Raw genomic sequence first — 24,223 nt, forward strand, 5'->3', positions numbered from 1 at the left:
ACCGTACAGATCCGATTCTTCAGTCTTTTACGAAATGAAACGAAAAGGTGTAGTCTTCTTTCCAGATTAAATAGACCAAACATCCATCGATCGCCTGTGCCGATATGATCCTTGCTGTCTCGCTCATGGATGCTGCCAATACTTTAATTTTTAAAAACCAGGCTACCCTTGAACGTGAACCCACCGAATATCAAGTTAAGCATGAAAAAAGAAAAAGAAAAGGAAGCAAGGCCAAGGTGAAAGCCAGCAGCGTGTCCATACAGGCATATACCGATTTCTTTCGTCGTGGGCAAATATACACCAATTTTCAATCGCTGCTAGCAGCTGCTTTTTTCGAACCCACTAATGGCACCTTTTTTTCTCCTTCTGGCTAATCTTCAAGAAGAAAAAGCTATTCCAGCAAGCGTTCACCACCTTTGTTTGTTTACTTTTCCTTTGGATCTACGACGATCGAATTTCCTACCTTGCTTGTTGCGTTAAGAAAGAGCATCTCGACCCAACGACCTCCGTCCGTAACACTTTTGAGAGTTGAGACATTGCTGGCTAGCTACTCCAACTCCAGTAGTTACCGTGGCCACACTGCTGCATGCGTCGTCAAGCACATATATAGCTGGGAGCCTGGGACTGGGAGGTGGGAGAAACAGAGGGAGCAGGGGCCAGTGGGATCGAGCGAGCTAGCAGCGTATAGTAGGAAGCAAACGAGGGACGTCGCTAGCTAGGAGGAGGAGGAGGAAAATGGAGGAGGTGGCGGAGCTGGGGCACCTGCTGGTGTTCGCCTTCCTCTTCTGCTTCGCCGCCTTCATGGTCGGGCCGGTGATCACCGACGTCACCATGGGGGCGCTCTGCCCCGGCCGCGACGAGTGCTCCCTCGCCATCTACCTCACCGGAATCCAGCAAGCTGTAAGCTACTACTACCTCTGAGATCCTCCTCCTCATCATCATCCATGGCCGCCGCTGCATGCGCCCTGCTCGATCCTGTCACTTTCTTACATGCTCAACCTCTGGCCAGCCATCGACGGTACTGGTCTTTTATTTGCAAGCCATTCGCGGTACACCTGGCTGATTAAAACTTTAAGGCACGGATTAGCATAGCACATGAATTTGTGATGATTTGCTCGTGTTTCCTGAGACCTCAGTTAAGCTTGCGATTCCTGCTCTGAAGCCATCGATCTTCAGATATGATTCATCTCGTTTCCGAGAACACACACGCGGAGATGCTTTGAGACTAGAGTGGAAGCTCCACTGAGCACCCATTCGCAGTTCCTTATTGCCGCCATCAGCTAACCGCCACACCGATCCCTCTCACGCGACAGTGCCCTCGCATTAACAAGTCAAAAGCGAGTTTTACTGAGATGACGTACTATTTTTTTTAACTTTCGCCATGAGCGGAGAGCGAGAGAACGGCTGTTGGCCGGCGCCGTTTCCCCCGGCGTACTCTCGGTGATGAGAGCTGATGACGCTGTAACGGCCATGTCGGTCATCACCTTTTCTTTTTCTTTCCTTTTTTTCTTTTTCCTTTTTTTTGGAGGTCCAGCCCCGGACCCGGTAAGTCCAGACTCTACTACCCTGCACCCGAGAACCGGTGCACGGTCTGGTCGGCTTGTCGCCATACGTCACGCGGCGATTTGTACCACTCAGGCACCGGATTCTGTCGACGTCCGAAGCAAGCGGCCGGCGCCTTTGCTAACCAGCGTCGCACCGACCACATTGACTTCGCCCGATATGTCGAAAGCAAAGAAGCATCACCCCCAGAAGATAGTAAAGTTAACCAGAGTGGTACGTAGTAAAAGGGAGAGCGTAAAAATAAATAAAAAAACCGTGCCCGGTCTCACGCGACTTTTCCAACGGCGGTAATGCCTGTCAAATGAGGCGCGACGGCGACGCGTCCCTCGACCGGCCACCAGTGAACTCGGATGTCCGATTGCTCTCGGACTCGGACCACCGGCAGGCGTGCCGGCGACATCACCATGGCCCTACGCCAGCCTCCACTTCCATCATGTCATCCCGAGAAAAAAAGAAAGTTGACAGAACCACGCGCTGTGCCGCGCACGCCAGCGACGCCAACGCGCACCGCTCCGAGCGCTCTCTCGACGTCGACGAGCGGGCCCACGACGGCGCAGCAGGGTCCCAGCGGAACACGCGTGCCTTGCCTTCACGTCGGTTAAACGTGGGGCATGTCTGCCGCAATGCCACAGATCCCATGATGCTTCACCGTGCTCGACCCGGCCGTGTCGTCCAACTGTGTTCCGTGTTCTCCTGATCTCCTCTGAAACTTGATGCAGGTTACGGGCCTGGGCGCCCTGGTGCTGACGCCGGTCGTCGGCAACCTGTCCGACAGGTACGGCCGGAAGGCGCTGCTGGCGCTCCCGGCCACGGCGTCCATCGTTCCACTGGGTAAGCCGATCCTCAGGCCACCTTGCACGTTACATGGGCACAGCTGAACATTCCTGTCCGAACATTATATACTACACAGCACCTTGCACGCTCCAGTAGTGTCAGGCATTGTGGTCTTGTGGACTGACCTGTTCTTCCGTCCGACAAGGCATCCTGGCGTACGGCCGGACCAGGGGCTACTTCTACGCGTACTACATCACCAAGACGCTGACGGCGACGGTCTGCGAGGGCAGCATGATGTGCCTCTCCCTTGCTTACGTGGTATCTCAGCACGTCCTTGCCTCGAGCTGCCGTTCACCAGCAGCCAATAGTTTGGCAGGATTGATGCGCTGAACCGTGAGTCCTCTCCCCTGCTTCAGGCTGACAGGGTACCGGAGGCGCGGCGCGCGGCGGCCTTCGGCGTGTTCTCCGGCGTCTGCAGCGCCGGCTTCGTCGCCAGCACCATAGCAGCCCGCTTCCTCTCCGTCTCGTCAACGTGCCAGGTCTGCGTCCGAGAACACACACACGCCGGTAGTGATCCTCAGCATTCGGCGGACCGAGTCACCCAGCTGCATTCTTCTGGCACTGCAGGTCGCCGCATTGGCAGCGGTGGTGACGGCCGTGTACATGAAGGCCTTCCTTCAGGAGACGGACAGCGGAGCCTCCTCGTGCAGCTACGATGAGGAGGTCTCCCAGCCACTCTGCATTCCCTCCAGCAGCGAGGAGCTGTCGCCGAAGCTCCCGCCTCTTCGGAAAGCGCCGTCGCTGTCAGAGATAGCCGCCCTTCTTACCAGCAGGTGACGTTTGTTGAGCCTTCCATTGTCTGAATTCCTGATGGGCCTCTGAGATCTTCTGAAAGCTGTAGCGAGTTCCTGCATTGCAAAGCGTATTAGTAGCAGAACCAGAACTGCAAGCAAAATCCACTTTTAGTCTCCTACCTGTAAGCATAGTCATAAATTTTTGGTACGTAGGCATAAGGAACGTGGTACGTGGATCGATAATTTTAAATTCCCAGTTTATATAGTTATACCTTTTCGGAACGTTTTGTTTGAGGGTAGGATCATCCCGAATTTAGGTACGGAAGTACGGAACGCGGATAAATAGACAAACCTGTTGCGTTACTGTGTCTGGCCAGTGTGGAAGTTGATCGTCGGACTTGACCCTTTGGCCATTAGCTATTGGGCCACGCACAATGCACTTAGGGTCCATTTTGAGCAGCCCAACAAGTGCCCCCGCGCCAGGACCTTCGTCTTCCTCTCGTCAACACAGGCACGGAAGTACAGAACGCCGCCGCCGCTCCAGTGTCGCACCCCCAGCCACGGAACGCCGCCGCTCCAGCGTCGCACCTTGGCAGCTACTCCGCGCCGCTCCAGCGCCGCGCCCCCGGCCGATGCCGCATCGCCGGTTGCCGACGGCCGCTGGCCAAACTGAACTCGTAAGTTTCTCCCTCCCAAGACGATGCGTTGTTCTTCCTCTCGATCCAGTTTCTTAGGTACGTCGTTCCAGCCGCGATCCGTCGTCCGATCCACGCCGTACCCGATCCGCGATCCGGAACGAAAGTTCCGGGAACGGGGAACGCGGCTACGATCCGCGTTCCCTGTGACTGTGCCTATAAGACTATAAGCTTTTGAGTAAGTCCTGTTCTGTGATTCTGCCCTTACCAAGTCCATGCACCTGATGAATACTATTTGACATAACGATGCACTTGATGAACTTTTTAGATACTGATACACCTTCAGTGAACGTTTCTTTTAGAGAACGACACTCATTGGTACTGATCTATAATATTGGCGAAGCTACAGATAGATAATTCACCTCCTGAATGCTCCAAACAACTTGCAGCTCAGCCTTCTCGAGAGCGGCAGTCGTCACATTTTTCCATGGCCTTGGCGACGCAGGCCAGCTAAATACACTATTGGTACATCTCTTTTCTCTGGTACAAAATACACAACATCACAGATGAACATGTAAATTATCATGGTGTAAATTACTAAATTCTATGCAGTTCTGAAAGAATTAAGTGTGCAGATCCATGAACAAAACTTATGTTTAAATGTCAAAACCAGGCATTGCCATATACACCTGATGGGTGTCTTTGAAAGTTGCTTCTAACTCTTCTGCCTTGTGGGATACAATTGCAGTATTTTCTCAAGGCAAAATTCCATTATAGCAAGAACCAGTATGCCAATTTGCTACTTATTATTGGCATTACAGGAAGCTTCTCACAGGTACAGTTTTATCTCATACGGAGTAGTATTTTCCACAATAACTATTTGTGACTACATCATGCTCAAATTTACTTAACCGCATCTAAAGCCGTGTAAAATTGTGATGCAGCTAACTGTGATGCCACTTCTAGTGCCAAAGCTAGGTGAACAGAAGCTACTTATCATAGCACTCACAGCGAGCTGTGGGCACGTAAGGATGTTCGTTGGATCTACTGCATATCTGTTTCCAAATAAATTTTGGTGATAACCATTTTCATTTGTTCTGGCGTTGCTGCTGCAGGCATTCCTATACAGCATCGCATGGTCATTCTGGGTATGCAAGTGTACTTTTTCACCCATGAGATTTTGATTTGCAGTAGTTCTGATAAATTGTGTCATGCGTGGTTTTTGAAGGTCCCTTATCTTGCTGCAAGTTGTGTAATATTAAGCATGCTGGTCACCCCATGTGTAAGTAACACATGTTAATGTCCCCTTAGTCAGATGTTTTTGGTTCATTAAACCATATGAACAAATCTTTTTTGTTGACTATGTTTCAACAGATAAGGAGCATCATATCAAAGAAAGTGGGACCTTTTGAGCAGGTATAGTCACATGTCCATCACTGGCAGCTGATAGTTTCTGATGTCCCAGTATATATTAATGCAAATGGAATTTCTTCACAAATCAAATTGAAGCTGCTTATTTTCCACAATATATAAGCAACTCTTTTGCATGATTTAACTTTTACTTGTAATAAAGGGAATGGTCCAAGGTTGTATCACTGGAATAAGCTCAACTGCAAATGTGATATCTCCTCTAATTTTTACTCCACTCACAGGTATGTACCTGTTGTTGTCTTTACTAACACATCTCAACTAAGAACAAGTTAAGTTCTTCAGATTCATTTTTCATACTAATTTCCTAATCGTGAGCCTGGCCAAGTATTTCTAGACATAATTTGTCTCCATTTGGCCTGACAGCCTGGTGTCTATCAGAAGCTACGCCTTTCTACTTAAAAGGTTTCAGCCTTGCCTGTGCTGGATTTGCAACGGTAGGCTCATAAGTTGAATATTTCTGTTGCTACAATAAAGCTGTTTTGTTCGTCATGTAATAACCACTTGATGTTAACTTTTGCTCTACCTTGATTCTTGCAGCTGGTAGCGCTTGCAACAAGCATATGTATGAGGCCAGCTGAAGTACAGCGGCCAGATAGGAAATAGATGAGCTAAAGACCACTCTGGAAGAAAAAAAATGGTGGATGCATGCATGTAATGTACATAGTTTATACATCTCTGTACCATTAATCTTCTATCATCTACTAACCACTGTCAATAGCCATTGTGAAGTTTTATGTAGTTAGCATTATATATAACTTGCACGCTACTCCATCATGGTTAGTTGATTAACATGGACAGTGTGTAGTGATGTAAAACACATTCATACTTGTAACAGACTTTCCTAAATTGTTGCCTCGTTGAGAATATAAGGCTGAAATGCTTGACTCCTGAGTAATGCTGTTACAAGCCGTGCTCAATAGTTCCACAATTTCAGTCTTCCTGATCTTAAAGTGTATCTCGAATAATCGATAGATAAAGTACAGCAGTTTTTTAGAAAAATAATAATGCCTTTCTAGCTCGGGCTTCAGGTGTCTTTCCCACAGAATAATGTGACCAAGCTTTTAATAATGATATGTTATGTTATGTCATATACCATGTGTCCTGAAACATTACTAATAGAAGAATACTGAGAAATTGATGAAGAGTACTGACCTGTTAATGCTGATGTTTTCTTTTTCTTGGTCCCCCATGTACGAAAGTGCACAGCAAATACACTTCTGTGAATTCCTTGTTCCTTTACACAATCCATGGCTCTAAGTTCATCATTGTTCCTCTAATCTTTTGTTTTTCTTGATCTCCCATGTACATAACTGCATAGCAAATCCACTTCTGTGAATTCCTCGTCCATTTACACAATCCATGGTGCTAAGTTCATCACTGTTCCTCTAACAATGATTATTGTTCACCCCAGTGACACCTAAGAACTGATGAACCTTCAATCTTTTCATCCTATTAATTAGCAGCGATCAGCACACAACTCATGCTGCAAGCAGATTGATCCAGTGAAGTGATATGATTAAGCCTCACAATATTTATATCGAGGGCTATTATGCAGGAAGTAATGCCAGTGAATACTTTGTCGAGTTAAGTAAACAAAAAATGCTTGTCCGTGTAGTACTCCATGCTTGCAATGCCAGAGAACAAAACCAGAATATTGCAGTTCAGAAGAATAAGAAACAAAAAACTACTCTCTCCCTCTCTGATATACCTCCAAGCCCCAATCCATCAGCTCTTTGCAGGGACCAAAAACATTCAAGTATTCAACACAGCAACAATTTTACAGCATTTTGGTATCAGTAATCAGTAAGTTAAATAAACAGCAAAGTGGGAATGAAGCTAAAAGGGTCTGTGAAATAAGAACAGGACATTGCCACTAAGTAAATGTACTACTACACGCAAGAAGCCAAGAACACACATCAAGTAAGGTGAGATTGACAGCGACAAACCACATAAAGCTTTTGTCAGAAAAATATAAATATAGAAATGATGCAACACCTTGGCAGATTTTCATAAGATGCTGGCACACAACTAGCACAACCCAATTTTCTCATTAAAATGGCCTCCGAAACACATACCTATATCATAGAAACGACAAGCTACTAAACCACACTTGTGCTGCTATATCATCCATAAGAGCATGATAACTTATTACTGTATATGTACAATTTTGAAATGGCCCTGAAAGGTGGACAACGGATCAGTTGACTGTAAACTCTTCAGAGCCATCAGAGATCTCTTCATCATCAGTCGATGACACACTTCCATCAGCAGCACGTAGTACTAGACTAAGTAATCCTGTGCTGTCCTCAAGGTCCTCCGATGAATCTTCTTCAGTTGATTGCTGCCTACGCTCTGATGCCAGTAAGTGCTGGATCAACAGCTCTGGTAAGTCAAAGTGCCAAAGCTTGGCTCTTCTCTTGCGAGGTCTCAACTGGAGAAGGCAAACAAGAATGTACCCAAGTGAATCGTAAATATTTAACTTTTACGTATCAAAGGAAAATGGATGATGCTGAACTGTAAAGAGTGGAGTGAGAAGTGATGTACTAATGCCCCCGATAGATCATGAAATAAGTATTGCATCTTGACAAACAGATTGCCCACTTGATACTATATCTACGGCTAATAGTAATGCTTAATACTATATATATATATGTGGAGGATATAGGCTGACTGGAAGTAGAGATGATAAGGAGAGACATAGATCTCCCAAACAGGAGATATTACCTCCTCAATATTTACCACAGGTGCCCGCTCGATGGCAGAGGGAGTCCACATTTTTACATCATTATCGATTCCACTGCTTGCAATTGTCATATCATGAGGATGAGGCTCAATGCAATTCACTATGCACTCATCACCCTCCATGGCTCGTAAAAACCTCCCATCTCTCTTTCTCCAAATAAATATCCGTCCACAGTCTGACCCACTAGCAACGTATTCATCATTTGGCCCAATGAAAGTCACACGCTTCACGGTTTTACGATTGCAATGACCGACATATACCTGAGGTGCAGATTGAGCAATATCTTGTCCAGATGCAGCCATTGTTGATTTGTAACCTTCATTTGCTCCAATCTTGATAGATGACTTTGGGTCAGATCCCAGCCCTCCATTTTTAGGGAATAAGTAAATATTCTCTTCATTATAAGATACAAGCAACTCACTCAGGTGAGAGAATGCTAACCCTGTTATCCCAACACGTTTATCGTCAACAAGATGTGGTGGACAATAGCAGTCAGATGGGTGAGCGAAATCAGATGACCCATCCCACTTGTGCTTGCGGATGTCATACACACGAGCATATGCATTGCTTCCTCCAACGGCAAAAAGATTTGGGTTCCTCGGATCTATTGCAATCGCATTAAGGTGAACACAGGAGGCGAGTCCTGATTTCCTCAAAGAACTTCTGCAGAGGAATAGTTTTGTGGCTGTGTTTGTTCTGAGATCAAACTGCACAAGAAGGCAGTTATTAATTATACTTGGTTATAAGTCCGTTTATAAACATGTGAAACACTGCACTTGTTTAATGGCTTACATGTTGAACAAGGCCATCCTCACCACAGCTGTAAAAGATATAAGGGCTACTAGGCTCTACAGCCAAATTATGAGCCCTTCCCCCATGTTCACCAAGCAATGTAGTGGACACATCTCCACCATCCTGTATCTTGGCGAGTCTCACCTGATAGTGGCAGAAAGCTTGTTAATGATGATAGAGATAATAGGATCAACTAAATCTGTAAACATGATCAGAAGCTAACACGCCAACCTCGCCATCAGCAGCACAAGTGACAATGGTCCGATCATCTCTGCAGGGCATGAAGCGTGCCTGGAACACGTTGCCACCATGGCCCGAATGGAACTCCAATTTGACGGCACCAGTGTCCCAGTCCCAAAGCATCACCATCTGGTCGTCAGACCCTGATATGAGGGTGTCACCGACCTCATTGAAGCCCACTGTGTTGACGCAGCCTGTGTGCCTGTCAAGCTTCCGGTGAATCTGGAGCCGCATCACAAGGTCCTGCAGGGAGTTAACTCCATTAGAAACCCACAAAGAATGCATCCAGTATTCACTTATTCTGATTAGGTTGCTAAGGAACATGGTAGCAATGAGCTGGAAATTTGGACCGTGTTGCTGAACAACTCTAATGCAGCAAAATGACCAAACCAATTCGTCAAACAAACACCAAGGCTACACGCAAAATCGCACCAACTAGCACCACCTAATAATGCTTCAAATCCACCAGCTAAACGGAACTCGGCATGTCCCAATTTGCACAAGGCGGCGACCAGGCCCGAGAGCAGGCGACGCCATTGAACAGGCCAGCTGCCCAGCCCGATCGCTGCCGCTGCGCGCGCCGATCCGCCCCCCGCGACACGGATCGAGACGCGGGGGCGATAGGGGATTAGGAAGGCGCGGCCGCGGGGGAAGAAGGGAGGCTAGGGAACCGACCGACCTCGGAGCCGGCCGCGCGGCGGGCGAAGTGGCGGGGGAGGAGGTCCCCGACCTCGCGGAGGCAGAGGTCCGCTGCGCCGTGGCGCCGCGCGACGGCGGCGGCCGCGGCCGCCGGGCCCGGGTGCCTCCACGGGCGGCGCATGGTGACGGGGCGGGAGTGTCGCGCTGTGCGGTGAGGGCGAGCACGAGTCCTGGAGAAGGCGAAGGGGCAGGAGCCGCAGAGGAACGGGGTGGAAACGAAGGGAGGCGGAGCGTAGATTGGAGGATGCTATTGCTGCCGGAACCGGAGGGTTTACCCGCGGCCGATGAGATGTACACGTGTCGAGGACACGGCGCTGTCTACGGCTTTGTGCGGGACGGGCCACCTGCCAGTGCCTGGGCAAGAACTTCGCGGTGAATAGAATAGCAGTGTCCTGCGAAACCACGGTGTTCAGCTGTTTGGACTGATCAGATCTGAACTTTTGCAGCATGTGGAGGTCTGTGGCAGCACTGAGTTATAACAGGGTGGGTTTTGCAGAGCTTTTAAAGCTGATTCTACATAGAATTCAACAGAAATTCTATTAAATAGTTTTTCAGAGAGAAACGATTCTCTGTTGATTCTATTAAATAATTTTATAAAATAAATTAAGAGGTTGGGAGCTGAAAATATCTTCTTCTGGTTCTGTGAAGAGTGACTCTCCATCCTGATCTTAGGAGTTTATGCTTGAGAATCAAAGACAATCACTTTCAGCCACAAAATCACTTCTATCAGAGTATCAGCTCCCATACTCCCACGAAGAATCAGAATAGATGGAGCGCTACCAAACAGGCCCTTAGACAGGCCCTTAGAGGCTGTTTGGATCCAGGATCGAATGTTTGGATGCCAATTAGGGGACTAAATAGGAGCTAACATAAATGGAGACTAATTCATTAGATCAATCTATTAAACCTAATTAATACATCATTAGCACATATTTATTGTAGCACAATATTGTCAAATCATAGACTAATTAGGTTTAATGGATTCATCTCGCGAATTATGCTCCATTTATGCAATAGATTTTATATTTAGCCTATATTTAATACTTCTAAGTGTCCAAACATCCGATGTGATGGGGACTAAAATTTAGTCCGCATCCAAACAGCCCATTAGTTTCCATATTATCTTTACTGTTGGTGTGTAAGTTTATTTTCTTTTATATAATATCTCTCTTGTAAGACTCTCGCTTTCTTGCTTCCTCTCTTGAACGAATGAATGAGCAGTGCTCCTGCTAATTTTTTAAAAAATTCACGGTGTCCGGACTTCCAAGCGGGCCCGGTACACACCGTGATGCTACGGCGCTGGAGATGCTGCCGGGATCAATCGCAGTTGCTGGCTTACTGCCATCTCTGAATCCTTTCACTGAACCACCCTATAGACAGCATCATGGACAACTCAATTCAAGCGCCAGGCTTTCGCTTTGAACTTTACATTGTGAGAAGGTTGGCATAGTAGCAGAACTGTTCCTCATCATCTGCAACCTCTCGAGCTTTTACTCTCCATCACTGCTTTTATTGTGATGTAGTTGAACACCTTTTAGCTCGGTTGCTTTCTTCGGTAATGAGATTCCTAGGTTGCTTTCTGATGGGAAAGCACCAGAACCAAAGTAGCAGATACAGTGACGAAGCCTAGAAGTAAGTTCATTCACACAGTATAGGTTCTGTAACTTTGTAATGGAAATACACCAGAACCGAAGCAAATTTATATAGTGTTACTGTTACATATAGGTTTTCAACGGTGCCTGTAGCTTCACAGTTCAAAGCTGGCAAGTGTCTAACACACATGTCGTGTGCTTTTACCATCGGCTCAGGTGACCACAATACCGGACGCATTGACGCAACCAGAGATTGTCGCACAGAACAAAAAATGGAGATGCGGGGTATCGATCCCCGTACCTCTCGCATGCTAAGCGAGCGCTCTACCATCTGAGCTACATCCCCAATTTGTCTAATTATTATGCTAACTGCTATTAGTATAAGTGAGCTGCTCGTTGCTGAGTACCAAAAAATGCACATGGTCCCCCCTCGGCCCAAAACGCCTGGTCGCCTGCAGAAATCACAAAGTTAGCAACGGTTTTTTTTTTTGAGATTGTTAGCAACGGTTTGTTTGCTGCGCAACAATCTCATGCTGATCCTTTCCGCAAAAGATTAAAAAAAAACTCATGTTGATCCAGTTTATAGACTGATCCTCGCCAAAACGTTCCAAAATCAACTGACAGAACTCAGACCACGACGACGCTTTAACAGTCTTGCAGTTGCAGTAGAGAAGTGCATAGAAGCCACTTTGATGTGTGATCCACATAGACTGATCCACAATATACAGTTCAACATAATCCTCACCCCGACGAATCCACAACTTTGGATTCTCTCCCATAAAAAAAATCAAGATGCACCTTGGGTAACTTTTTATGACTAGATCCGGAACTAGTACTACGGGAACCAGAGCCAAACATCATTTTCTTTGGTCTTCGGCTTCCAATCATTGAGCAGTTGAGCCGCCTACACTACGGATATACGCACCTCTCCGCAAACATGTTCTCCACTCCATCGATTTGCTACGTCGGGAGATCTTGAGATCCACCAAGTTCATCACTGTCTTCAACTCGTCGAGGATGAGCTTAAGATTAGGATCCATCACCCCACAATCGCTCGCGGAATTGAGCAAAGTGCTGGCGATTCATTTGCTGCGGCTCCAAATCGAACATTTCTAACACCGATATTGTTAGCAGCAGGTAGCCGAGACAGGAGTATGGGATTGGATTTGAATGTGTAAGAACAGAGCACAAGGTTTAGGAAGAACAGAGGATAAAGTTTGAGACTGATTTGGTTTTTGTTTGCTGTACAAGTCAATGTCATCTGCCTCCTCGTTCAATCCATTACATGTTCGTTACATGGGCTTAGCCCAGCGCGTATTAACCCATTCTGGGCCTTGGACTCGAGCTTTAGGCTTCGGAGGCCGAATACCCCCCGATCGAGGCCTATCACGGACTTCTGGTCATCATCGGATTCCTACAGCAAATAGGAGACTTTCGGAGTAGTATATATTTGACTTCAAACCAAACTTGACCCAGCAGATCAAAATTCAGAGCCCGTCCAGATTAATCACCTTCAACCTGGTCGTAACCGGCCACCAGTTCAATTCAACACCACCGCTGCGTTCCAAGCACGAGCACGACGGGAGCCGAGCCGCCCCCCTGCCCACGTCACGCCGGAGCGAGGGGTCAACCATCGAGGCCAGGCCCCGCCGCGCAGTCAAACAAGCCGGAAGGCCGCGTCCCCGCCGCGCGGGCCCCACCGCGGACACGGGTTTATCCAATCCAAGCAAGCACCACCCCACCACGACCACGAGGGCCGCGTCGCCCGCGATGCGGCGGCGAGAACTAGGGGCGCGCGTCCAGACGTCCTCTCCCGCGCTCGATCGCTCCGCCCCGCCCGCGATCGCCTCGTCGCGGACGGAGGGTTCCAGCAGGGAGGACCAGGACTCGGGAGGAGCGAGGTCGCGACGGCAGGGCGGCATGGGCCAGTGCGCGTCGCGGCAGGGGTCGGTGGCGGCCGCCGGCGGAGGAGGCGCCGGGGAGGGGAGGCGGGGGTGCCTGGCGGTGGCGCGGGAGCAGCGGTCCCGGTTCTACATCTTCCGGCGCTGCGTCGCCATGCTCGTCTGCTGGCACAAGTACAAGAAGATCTGAACGGACCCCGCCTTCCCTACTCCGAGGATCACTCTCTCTCTCTCTCTCTCTCTCTCTCTCTCTCTGTAATATAATCTTGTTGTTGTCCTGCATCGCCCCATCTCTCGTGTATATAGTTCTCCCTAATCCTTCCTTGCGAATCAGTGGCTTCAGATCCTACCAGACTGTGATTTGGGTCCATCAAACCTGCAGATCATTGGCACTGCATTACGGCCATGGAAGTGCACTGTTTCAGTTCAGGTTCTCCGTTTCTTGTGCAGTCCCTCCCTCTCTCTCGCCTGTGTTGGGCTCCGTATACCAGCCTACCTTACTGTTGGGAATTCAAAATTCATGAGCTTAGCTAGTTAGATAGATTCCCGGCAGCGGTATGGAGGCCATGTATAACCATGTACTAGTACTTACTGTTGAGCACTCGCTGGTCGATACTGTCGCGACACATCTCTGCTGCGGGGAGAAAGCGCCTCTTGATTTTGCCCCCATATGGCAATCCTTTGCAATGAGTTCTCCTGTGCCTTAGTTGTGCGTCAGATCGTATGCTTTAGTTTACTGCGTTCCCATCAATCTTTAGCGTCGTTTAGCGTACGAAAGATCACGCATACTACGGAGAGGTGAAGTTTACTGATGAGTCTTTCGGGGGGCAGTTGTGATCAATACTGAATACCTACAGATATCTTCTCCAGGGTGCGAGCCAGAGTACAGTAGTTGAAGCTATGGCGCAGTGACATATTCAGTAGTTCAGGAGTATTTCCTCACTTCTGAAGAATGGCATGCAATTCTCAGAATCTCAGCCGATTGATCGGCCGAAATAGAGAATCGCAGCTGCAGTGTCGACCAAGCGCTAAACATCTCGTTTCTTCTAACTTTTCTACACAAGTTATTATCAGTCAAATACCCACGAAAAGTACCACTCAAAGGCTCAAAGCCGAAACCCAACCTTGATCAGGTTCTTGCTGTTTCTGTAATTGTAAGCCATTTAAGCCGTAACTTCCTCTCCATCAAGCGTATCGGAGGCTGCAGATTCTGCTGGAGGCAAAACCAGGAGCACGGTTTGGCTCAGCCTTCGTGTTTTTGACCCTGGACCATTTTTCTCTCTGGTCCCTGCATCCACGCAGCCGGCCACCGTCCGGCCGTCCCCTGGCAACGTCCGGGGCGACCACACTTCTTGCATCAATTTTGAATTCCTTTTGCTCACACCTTGCAAAAGCAGCAAGCATCCAGCGATCATAACAGCCTCCACCTACCCCGGTCACATGATCAGCTCCGTCTCAGCATTTCCTCCCCCTTCTTTCAAGATAAAAATCTTCTGAACCTCGTTTCGAGAACCAAAGTTATCTGAATTTTTTTCTTTCCTGCAAATTTCGCCACTTGGCAATTTAAAATGCACCACCAAATTAAACACCCGTATTGAAATTAGAAAGCAGAAACACGAGGGACAGAAGGCAATGGCGACATGCCTGGGCTGGGATGCGAGCGAGGATGGTGGACTAATGGAGGAGGGTGCCCACTGACGAGACGGTGGACGATCAAAGCTACAGCTACCAAACGGCATGGGGATGGGTGCCTCTGCAGGGGGGCAGGCACGCAGAGCTGCCGCTGCGGTTCTGGAGCCGGGCCGGGGAGTGAGTGAATGCGGGGAATCTTTGTCTGACGACGATGCCATTCGTCTCCGCCCGCCCGTCCATCCATCATCTACTGCGTTGTGCGTGTTGTGTTAAATGCAAGGCTGCCCCTCCCATATTCGCTCCCCCGGCTTCCTCTGATCGATGCAATGCATATGCATGCCTTCGGCCTGCTCTGCTCCTCATTTACGCGTGCTCATGCCACAGTTACTTCCCCTTCGCAAGCCCCAACTACCGTCCTCCTCCGCGAACCTAGCCTTCGATCTGCTGGTTTTGTTCAGAACTGTCGCGCGCGCGTGTTCAGTCTGAAAACTGCATGGTCGACGTGAGAAAACCGTCGTCGCAGAGTTCAGAAACCGGTGGCTCGGCTGGCTTGAGAAAACAGATTTTCAGATGAAAGGGGATCATGAAATCTGTGGGTTTTTCTCTCTTTCATCTTCAGACTTCAGTGCGATCGAATGGGATGATGTGTGTTCAAAAGAAAAAAGATCGAATGCATGGGACGATGAATTGCAGTAGAGCATGGAGGCATCTCATTGTGTGCATAAATGTCTGCGTTTGTATTAACAGTTATGGAAGTTGGAAGCTGCAGCGACCAGTGCCGTGCGTGGAATCAATTTACGCGCGCGGCGGGGATGTGCATGCCATGATGAACACCTCTGGAAGTGGGTCAGAAAGATGAGGCGCTGGCACATGGATATGTTTCTCTGCTCTGAATCATCTACTCCACTGTAGATCATATCAAGAACAACGTCTGAACATCTCAGAACTCGCTTGCTAGTTCATTTTCAATCTTTGGTTAGATGCTAAAGCCCACGGTTTTCAATTCCATAGTACACACGGCAGATTGCATACATATGATATATCTGCAGGAGTGATCAACTACCTTGCACTACTGGGTACAGGATACATACCCAAGAACTTCAGTGTAAAATAAGTTTAGTCTTCTCATGAGAAGAAAGGAGTACAATAAGGTTAGACGGATGCTGATGGTAGAGAAAAATTAGACATTGGAGACAAGAACTGCATTTGGATATATACTATCAACCAATTCATATTTTTTGAATTTTTGCTGAAGTCTCTGTCCGGGGCACGATTACTACAGGCGTTACATGAGAGAATCAGGAAACACATGGTCACAACTGTCACATGAAATGTACAAAGATCATACATGTCCACACATTTTCTCCCTTTCTCTCTCCCTCATGAAGGAGGCGGACACATACTACGCATAATCCACTAAGCAATGGCTACTACACACGCTAGATCATATAGCAGTCCATGCCCTTCCTTACTAAAAGAAATGTCCAGAAGTGCGATCCGTGCGCCTTCAATCTGCTTCAACTGGGTCATATAATCCATGGAATATAGTGGCTTGGCTGATGAGCAGCAAATTAAATAATCTGGAAACTCGTCAGATGGGAAATCAAGTATATATCACACACTGCAAAAATATATTGAATACCAAATCATCCATGGAAGGGCCTGTAGCAATAGCACAATGCAAGATTATTAGGACGTGTTCAAGAACGCTCACGATGCATCCGAAGAGCTGCATGGACTGAACATGCGCATACATGCTGGGGGCAGTGCGCCTGCACTCTTTCTCCTGATGCTTTATCTACCGGCGATTTCTGCATGACCTAACTGTGCCCCAGCATGCAAGGCAGGCCATGGTTACTGGTTAGTCACAGTACTACCCCAAAAATTTAGAAACAAATCGAGAGGGCATGCTTGCAGTTCATGTATGATCCATACTTGCAGAGGAAAATTCAAAGAGAGATTACAAGAATATACAAGAACACAGTAACAACGCGTGAGACGAGGCAGGGGAATTGAGGAAGAGACGGTGCGGCGCAAACATGAAAGGGTGCTAAGATATTGGCACGGCTCAATCAGAAACGCCAGGAGCTAGCACTGCAGGCTGTGCCTAGCCAGATCCATGGGCCATGGCTCCTGCAGATTCTGAGTGAGCCGAGCCAACACCATAGCTACACTTCCATTTCTTTCTCCATCCTCCGGCTAGCTAGTGGATGGCAGAAGGAGATAGAATGAAGGCAAGGAGGTATGTGGACGAAGGATTGGCCACGGATCTCTGAGCTCCAAGGCATCCATGGCGTGCAACCATGGAGAGAGAGGAGCCCCCCGCAGGTTGCTAGGTAGGGTTGTCTGGCTGGTGTGTAGGAATGCGTTTGGGCTTGGGGGAGGAGACCCGTCTTATGGGCTTCTCTGATTCCCTACGCTAGCTCTGCGTGTTGGTGCAGGCATTTAACTCCTCCCGGCTACCAAATGAGTAAGAAAGGCCGCAGCATTAATAGAAACACCAAGCGCTCTCTCTGTGATCTCTACCAAGCTGACACTCTCTTTCATGCATAGATGATGGTGCATGCGCATATGTGGGTGCAAAGACATAAATGAGATTCCCCATCCTTCTGCTAGGCGATGCACGTCCATTTGCGCGCAACACGGAAATGCTAGGAACACGAAAGTAACCTGCAGTTATTACTTATTACCACACATCATCTTGATCCTGATTGTGGATATGATTTCTTTAATGCAAGAGAAATTGCTAGGAGCACGCATGTGCCGAACTTAGCTTATTAATTAGTGTCAATTGATCATATAGAGTACCACTATACAAATTAAAATTGGAATCAAATGGCCAGCCAAAACTAAAAAAAGTTTATCTGGATATTAAAATAACATTCGTACAAATTTTTTTTAATTGACTGTAGCTCAGGTGGTAAGATTCATATGGTGAAACTTCACCTGGACTCAAGTCATCGACTCGCCACAAATGGATTCTTATGGTGAAACTTCACCTGGATTTAAGTCATCGACCTACCAAAAAAGACTTCCTCGTGCTCATTCCCAAAATCATATTGTCCCCATGCTTCACCGTCATCCTCGACCTCCTCTTCGCCTTCATCACATTCTAAATTTTCAACACCTTCATCGGTTTCAGACCCTAAGGATATCTTATCATCATTTTGATTACATTGCTCTTCCTCAAAGATGCCATTGTCAAAATCATCGCCCGCCACGGACAAATCAAGACTAGGACCATTTTTTTTTGGGGGGGGGGGGGGCTTATCTGCTTTAAGTCCATATTGCTTTCTGATGTATCTATATATGTTAAGATCTCCAATCGACCGAAAACTAGTTAGCTCCACTTCCTACTTACGAGTTTTTTTTCCAGCCCTAAGTGTGAGTAAACTGTATCTTAACCCTGACAACTAGTGTTTTGCAACCAAAATCTAAAACAAAATATTCTATTTGTGTAGAAGATGGAGGTTACATCAGCACCTCCGACGTAGAAGAAGAAGGAGATGATGATGATGTTGCTGGCATGAGTGTTGGTTTGTGGTATTAACAGGTTATGCCCCCCCCCCCCCAATAACAGGTTATGGGCGGTGGGGGGCTATTTGGGGCAACAGTAGGTATTTGGTGTGAAATAGTTGACTCATGAGTCATGTTCTCAACCATAACGGGTGCGTCATTTTGATGTTTCATAGGTCTACAACATATATCAATGATAACCTCCCAACAAACCATATTTGACCGTTCTACAACCTCTTTGTACGGTTTCCAATGCGATTCCGAATTCAACTTCACCATTACGTAATGCGACCTAGCTTTGCCACAATCAAATGACCCCTCATTTCAACTTCATCTCCACGACAAAGATATTTTGAGATCACGCGGTCAACTAGATCTTTGAAGGAAGGAGGCTCATCAAATAATTATAGGTCTTCATTCATATTTTCAAACTTCCCATTTTCTTTGATACTTCCACCATGAAAAAATAAACTAAACGGTCCATCTACAAAATACAATCGCTCGAAATTTATGTTAACATTTTCTCAGAAGCTAATCATATATGACTTAAACTTTTCTACATACCATTTCACTATTCTACTTTCCACTTGAATTTAATTTATTCAAATGCTACACTTCCATAGCTATAACTTGTTTCAAGTTATTTCACTTTTGTATCTAAAAATTTAAGTTATAATTGAATATTAAAAAGAATTATATGTTCCCCTACGTGGCGTATCAAATCGGTGAAAACGACATGGAACAAAAAAACACTATTAATCGATTAGACCTAACAAAACCACCAAAGATATAATTTTGCATATAGACACTAATCCAAGTATGTGCCCCATACAACCAAAGTATTACTACATGTTATTTTCTAGGTTACACTTCTTTCCACTACCTATTCAACTTGAAAATTCCATTACAAAGATCGCCACATACCATGAAACCTAAAAAGTCACCATGACAAGCTCCAAATCAACTAATTCACCAAGAGAAACTCATAATCCGTTCACAGAAGTCACCACATACCACGGCTACCTAGAAAAGATTTACTATATAACAAAATATATGCATGCAATTATTTCTACACGTTAAATCTGCGGGCAGTAATAAAACTACGTCTAAACCAAACATCTCATACAAACAAAACACCATCTACTTTAACATTTTTTGATTTTATCAATCAAACCCTAGGTCACCTATGCATCCTAAAATCTAACAAATGAACCGGTAAGAGAAGGATTTTATTGGAGGATTACCTTCTTTGGAGGGAGGGGATCGATTCCCCCAAATTTTCCCACCCCAAATCGGCCGATTTGGGGTGGATGTGTAGCCGCCGCCGGCGGGCAGCGCGGGAGGCACCGGCCTCGGTCGGAAAAGGAGAGGAGGGGAAGGATTGGGCGCTGACTGGTAAGTCAACCTTGTCGCGCCAGCCCACTTTGCGTGGCAGCCCTGTCGTGCCGCAGGTGGCGGCACGACAAGGATAGGCCCAGCCAGCGCCAAAATGCACGGTCAGCGTGGCAGGGCAGTCACGCCACATGCGGCGGCTCGGCAGAGTTTTGCTGCTGCGCCGCGCAACATGGCGTGACACTTTGGAAATAAAATGTGGGAGGGATTATTTTTAAAATATTATTAAAAAGTGATAAAAATAAAAAATTACACAAATGCTCGTATTTTTCTCAATTTATTTATTCTATAATTTATCCAGCACTATTTTTTCAATGGTCGCCGTTATTTTTTTTCAATGGTAGGCGATGTGTCTTCCAACAGCGAGACGTCTATGTTGACATGTCAATCTTATGATCTACCGACTCAGTCTTCAGAGGTGCTAATAGAGTTAGAGTTGCATGCGCGTATCTATCTATTATATTAATATAACAATGCTAAAAAAAGTCACCACGTTTGTCTAGAGGGGCTAGAAATTACCACGTTAATCGAAAAAAGAGAAGATGTATACCGTTAGATTTTATGAAGATCTAACAGTCTAGACTTGCCTAAAGAGTTCATAACAAATACTACTAATAAATATAGTAGGGAGAAATCTGCAGGTAATGAGAGATACAACTCTAGGATCTAATTTTTTCTATTATTATATTAATATAACAGTGTTATAAGAAGCCACCACATTCGCCGAGAGGGCCTAGAAATTACCGCTTTAATTGAAAAAAGAGAAGAACATGTACCGTTAGATTTTATGAAGATCTGACGGTTTAGACTAGCCTAAAGAGTCCATGACAAATACTACTAATAAATATAGTAGGGAGAAATCCGCAAGTACTAAGAGATACTACTCTAGGATCTAATTTTTTTCAATGTGAACATGTGTGTTTCTATTTCTTCATATTTTAACATGATAGATTAAGCCCCGGTTCAGTGATGGATGCTTGGTAACATAATCTATGTGGGGCTGTGCAAATTGAAGCACCGGAGGACCAAATCCATCTATGCCGCTGAAAATCAACACTCAAGTGCAAATCAAGCCCTCATGACCAGCTCTGTGGTGGATGTCATCAAAATCGAGTCGCTTCGTGAGGTTGCAACGAGCCTGAGATGCCACAGTAGTCTCCTTGTATCTATGCTGGTGTCGTGATTGCCGCTGCTGAGTATGAGTTGCTGAGTTACGTATCTTGTCCATCATCATCGATATGAGGTCAACGTAAGTCGGGCACGATGCGATATGTATCCAGTTCATCTTGGATACGAGGCGGACGCAAGTCGCCAAGAAGGATGAATGGCAGGGAGTCCAAGAATCAATTTTTACGGAGCCTGTCTATATTCTCTTTTTACTGACACCAAGCTTTTCAAAGCCAACCATGACTCTCTACCCTGCCGTCTAAACACTTCATGAAGAAGGGCGGTCCTACACTATGCGCCTGGCATAGGATATGAGGCGGTGATTATCAACTATGTATGGATCACTAGCTTGAGTTCAACCTAGAGTGCAGTAACACCTTGAAGATGTGTGTGTAGTGCATCTTGTGGTAATGGGGCCAGGTCAATTATTTCGGTAGATGCTTAAGCGCCGACAATAGTGATGGAGGGATCAATTAGCACAATCTTAAGTTTACAATAAATACATTCATACAATTTTTTGAGTTATATGAGAATTCAGAGCACCTACGGCTCAAGATTATCGCATTTCATATGCAGAGAATGGAGCACGACACGGCTTGCAGACCACTTATATAGCTTTTGTCCTCCATCGCAGAGTCAATTGAAAATTGATAATTTGATAGCGCTATTTGTGTGGGCCACCTCAGGTAGAATATGATGAGGCGGATACCGTGGAAATTACCATATTAATTGGAAAAAGGAAGAATATACATTATAGGATTTCATGAAGATCTATTGGTTTGACTAACTTAAGGAGTCTAGGTTAAATACGACTAATAAATATACATATGTAAATTGAGAATAAAAAATAATTAGCATATTATTCAAAGACTGTATTTTGGTCCGATCTCTCAAGGCCACAAGGGTCCATACGCAATATTGTACATGTAACATGTACAAAATATGGATCTCAATCCAATTGTACCCTTTGCTTCATCATATAGCAGGAGTTGCGATAGCAGGGAGTCGGATGACGGGAGCCGCACCGAAGCCACATGATCAAGCACGCCCAAGCTGCATGCAGCTGCCGCTTGCAATGTGGTCTGGGTATCGGGAGCAATCGGTTCATGCTCTAGAACATCTGCACTGGCTGAGACCGACGCCTAGCCACAGCCGGGAAAATGCGACTCCTAGCTCGCGTGGGCAATTACTGATGATGTCGTCATCGATCGATCGAGGAAGTGAGGCCAATGACACTGGCCGTATCCTGCCTACACTCAGTGGTGACCAAAAGGTGCGTGTCAAGCAGTGCAAAACGTGAGAGAGATCAGTCGTTGGTCCAACCTGACTGAAGCAGTGGTTGTTTTGTTAGGAGAGAATCTGACCACATCATAGAGGAAGCTAGGAAGGGTGAGGTTGAATATGTCAGCATCTATAACCCAAGAAACTTACGAACTGTCTCATAGAAGGAATAGAACCAGAGGTAGCTACACAGCTTGCTTTCTGAAGTTTGTGCAAGCTTAACGAAAGAAGGAGAAGGGAGGAGGGTGCTGGCGCCAGAGAAGGGAAGAATTAGCAGTCCAGTAGGAGGGCACGCTACTGGTCATGGTGCAACAACTTATGGGAGCTTAATTAAGGAGTACCATGATGCCCGTGACATAAGAGCGGGAAGGATACGAGAGTCGCTTTGGCAATACGACATTTAGTTATTATCAGGCAAACTTTGGGCAAGGTGCGGCTGAGGAGCCACACACGATGAAGCTACAAAGTTGTGGATCGGTACAAAAATCTAGAAGCTGAGCTTGGGCTATGTTCTTCAAAGTCATAGCAAACATGTTTGCAACGAGCTGCATTTAATAAACAATTCATCAAAAAATTAAAGATTAGACAACACTTAGTTGTTGCAAAGCACAATTAGGTGATAGAGGAAGCACAACCAGTAGACATCAGATATATCCATGCAACCGCAACCTTAAGCAATGACAAGAAATTTATGAAGATGTGGATCAACTACATTATACTATTTAGACAACCGGTGGGTAAGACATAGCTTGCAAAGCTGTTGGTGGTTTAGTGATGAGCAAAATTTGGGATCCTACAATATCTAAGTTTTTTTTATGTAAATACTTATAAACACTTCGAGAGACTAGGTTGATAAGATCTTGAAATTTGATGAAGCCTCATTGTCCTTATAAATATATGAACTACAAAGTAGATCTATTGATCGACCGTATACATATGCGAATTTAGACTATACAATATTTGAGAAAAATAAAGCATGTAGACAAGCGTCGATGAGTACAACAAATAAATATAAATAAGTTTTAAATATTAGAGGATTTATAAATTACCACATTAATTGAAAAATATAAAAGAACATACAATACTAAATTTTATGATAATCTAATAGCTTTGATTAACAAATGACGCTACTTTAATCTTAATTTACCTTGGTGTTATAAGTTCGGTGGTCTAGAAATTTACATGGTATTGAAACAACAAAATAATATTATTAGAATAAATTAATTTTTGAGATAAAAAAAGACACCAACCGTTAATATGAAAAACTAGCTACCCGCGCTATTTGCGCGGGCTATCTTGCTACTTACATTAATAAGGGAGTGTTAAAAGAAGGTACCACGTTTGCCGAGAGGGTCTAGAAATTTCCACGTTAATCTAAAAAAGAGAAGGATTTAGACCATCAGATTTTATAAAGATCTAACGGTCTAAACTAATTAAAAGAGTCCATATAAAATACAACTAATATAATATAAGAAAATTAGTAAATAATTTAATGATTGGAAAGAGGGACGTGAGTCCGTATCTAATACAACTCTCCATGCATTTACACTTGTATAACGCACTTGCTGATTTCATATAACTCATATATATGTTTGGCAAGTGAAAAAGCATAAGAGAAAGGAAAAAAGAAGAATACATGCGTGGATGCACAATAAGGAATGTTAAATTCTAAAACTCTAAGCATGCGACATCCAAAAATAATAGTAAAAATATCATCGTATGCCGTTAACATTTTTCTACAGCCATTGAAACATGTTTTGATTAGTATATAGGCAAAATGATGGTTCTCGACCGTTCGAAGAAATGCAGTCATAAAAAGAATCTGTGGAGCAGCTGCCCATACGTGTAAATAACAAATTTAGATGAGTGTGCGTATGTGTAAGCTATGTTCGATTGAGAAATTTTGAAAACCGATATCCAATTCCAATGATTTAACATATTGATCCACATGTGTCAGACCTGGGCACACGGGACTATCCATGTGGCACACTTCTCCTAGGATACGGGATGGTACATGGTCCATACCCTACATTTGTTGTAACTACTCGTAATGCAATAAGATTACTCGTAC

At 45.6% G+C, this 24,223-nt stretch overlaps 3 protein-coding genes and 1 non-coding gene across 8 annotated transcripts; 2 read left to right on the top strand and 2 right to left on the bottom strand.

The window, feature by feature from the left end:
- The first annotated feature begins 458 nt into the window (after positions 1–458).
- Positions 459–6,088, top strand: LOC112874629 (hippocampus abundant transcript 1 protein). Of its 5 annotated transcripts, none has more exons than XR_003225010.1 (14): positions 459–900; positions 2,283–2,394; positions 2,543–2,655; positions 2,754–2,876; positions 2,965–3,170; positions 4,216–4,291; positions 4,515–4,601; positions 4,711–4,791; positions 4,882–4,914; positions 4,995–5,048; positions 5,141–5,182; positions 5,419–5,465; positions 5,561–5,631; positions 5,735–5,803. XR_003225010.1 is itself a non-coding variant. In XM_025938064.1 (14 exons), the coding sequence occupies exons 1-14, from the start codon at positions 736–738 to the stop codon at positions 5,798–5,800; spliced, it is 1,308 nt and encodes a 435-aa protein (XP_025793849.1). In that variant the 5' UTR covers positions 490–735; the 3' UTR covers positions 5,801–6,088. The 5 variants fall into 5 exon arrangements, 2 of the variants coding, with proteins under 2 accessions (XP_025793850.1, XP_025793849.1); XR_003225008.1 differs by having other exon boundaries at positions 466–900; positions 5,340–5,465; XM_025938064.1 differs by lacking the exon at positions 5,419–5,465 and adding an exon at positions 5,340–5,418 and having other exon boundaries at positions 490–900; positions 5,735–6,088.
- Positions 6,089–7,098: 1,010 nt separating this feature from the next.
- Positions 7,099–9,907, bottom strand: LOC112874628 (DDB1- and CUL4-associated factor 8). The gene is made up of 5 exons (XM_025938063.1): positions 9,652–9,907; positions 8,964–9,215; positions 8,733–8,876; positions 7,922–8,647; positions 7,099–7,628 (listed from the first exon to the last, which is right to left on the bottom strand). The coding sequence occupies exons 1-5, from the start codon at positions 9,790–9,792 to the stop codon at positions 7,395–7,397; spliced, it is 1,497 nt and encodes a 498-aa protein (XP_025793848.1). The 5' UTR covers positions 9,793–9,907; the 3' UTR covers positions 7,099–7,394.
- A 1,629-nt stretch (positions 9,908–11,536) lies between these two features.
- Positions 11,537–11,609, bottom strand: TRNAA-AGC. The gene has a single exon. It is a non-coding gene; the product is annotated as a tRNA-Ala (tRNA).
- Positions 11,610–12,950: 1,341 nt separating this feature from the next.
- LOC112876750 lies at positions 12,951–13,765 on the top strand. Its single transcript, XM_025940923.1, has one exon. It carries the CDS (start codon positions 13,034–13,036, stop codon positions 13,352–13,354), a length of 321 nt encoding a protein of 106 aa, XP_025796708.1. The 5' UTR covers positions 12,951–13,033; the 3' UTR covers positions 13,355–13,765.
- Positions 13,766–24,223: the final 10,458 nt, after the last annotated feature.

The sequence above is a fragment of the Panicum hallii genome, chromosome 9 (genome assembly GCF_002211085.1).
Source record: "Panicum hallii strain FIL2 chromosome 9, PHallii_v3.1, whole genome shotgun sequence".
NCBI classification, from domain to species: Eukaryota; Viridiplantae; Streptophyta; class Magnoliopsida; order Poales; family Poaceae; genus Panicum; species Panicum hallii.

Excerpts from the sequence above, each read along its gene's own strand:
- LOC112874628 (XM_025938063.1), bottom strand. The coding sequence starts at position 9,792 with ATGCGCCGCCCGTGGAGGCACCCGGGCCCGGCGGCCGCGGCCGCCGCC. Across the intron at positions 8,877-8,963 it reads CTTGTGCTGCTGATGGCGAG|GTGAGACTCGCCAAGATACA; the intron begins GTTGGCGTGTTA and ends TGCCACTATCAG. Across the intron at positions 7,629-7,921 it reads CTGTGGTAAATATTGAGGAG|TTGAGACCTCGCAAGAGAAG; the intron begins GTAATATCTCCT and ends TGCCTTCTCCAG.
- LOC112876750 (XM_025940923.1), top strand. The coding sequence starts at position 13,034 with ATGCGGCGGCGAGAACTAGGGGCGCGCGTCCAGACGTCCTCTCCCGCG.
- LOC112874629 (XM_025938064.1), top strand. The coding sequence starts at position 736 with ATGGAGGAGGTGGCGGAGCTGGGGCACCTGCTGGTGTTCGCCTTCCTC. Across the intron at positions 2,656-2,753 it reads GCCTCTCCCTTGCTTACGTG|GCTGACAGGGTACCGGAGGC; the intron begins GTATCTCAGCAC and ends CCCCTGCTTCAG. Across the intron at positions 4,915-4,994 it reads GCATCGCATGGTCATTCTGG|GTCCCTTATCTTGCTGCAAG; the intron begins GTATGCAAGTGT and ends TGGTTTTTGAAG.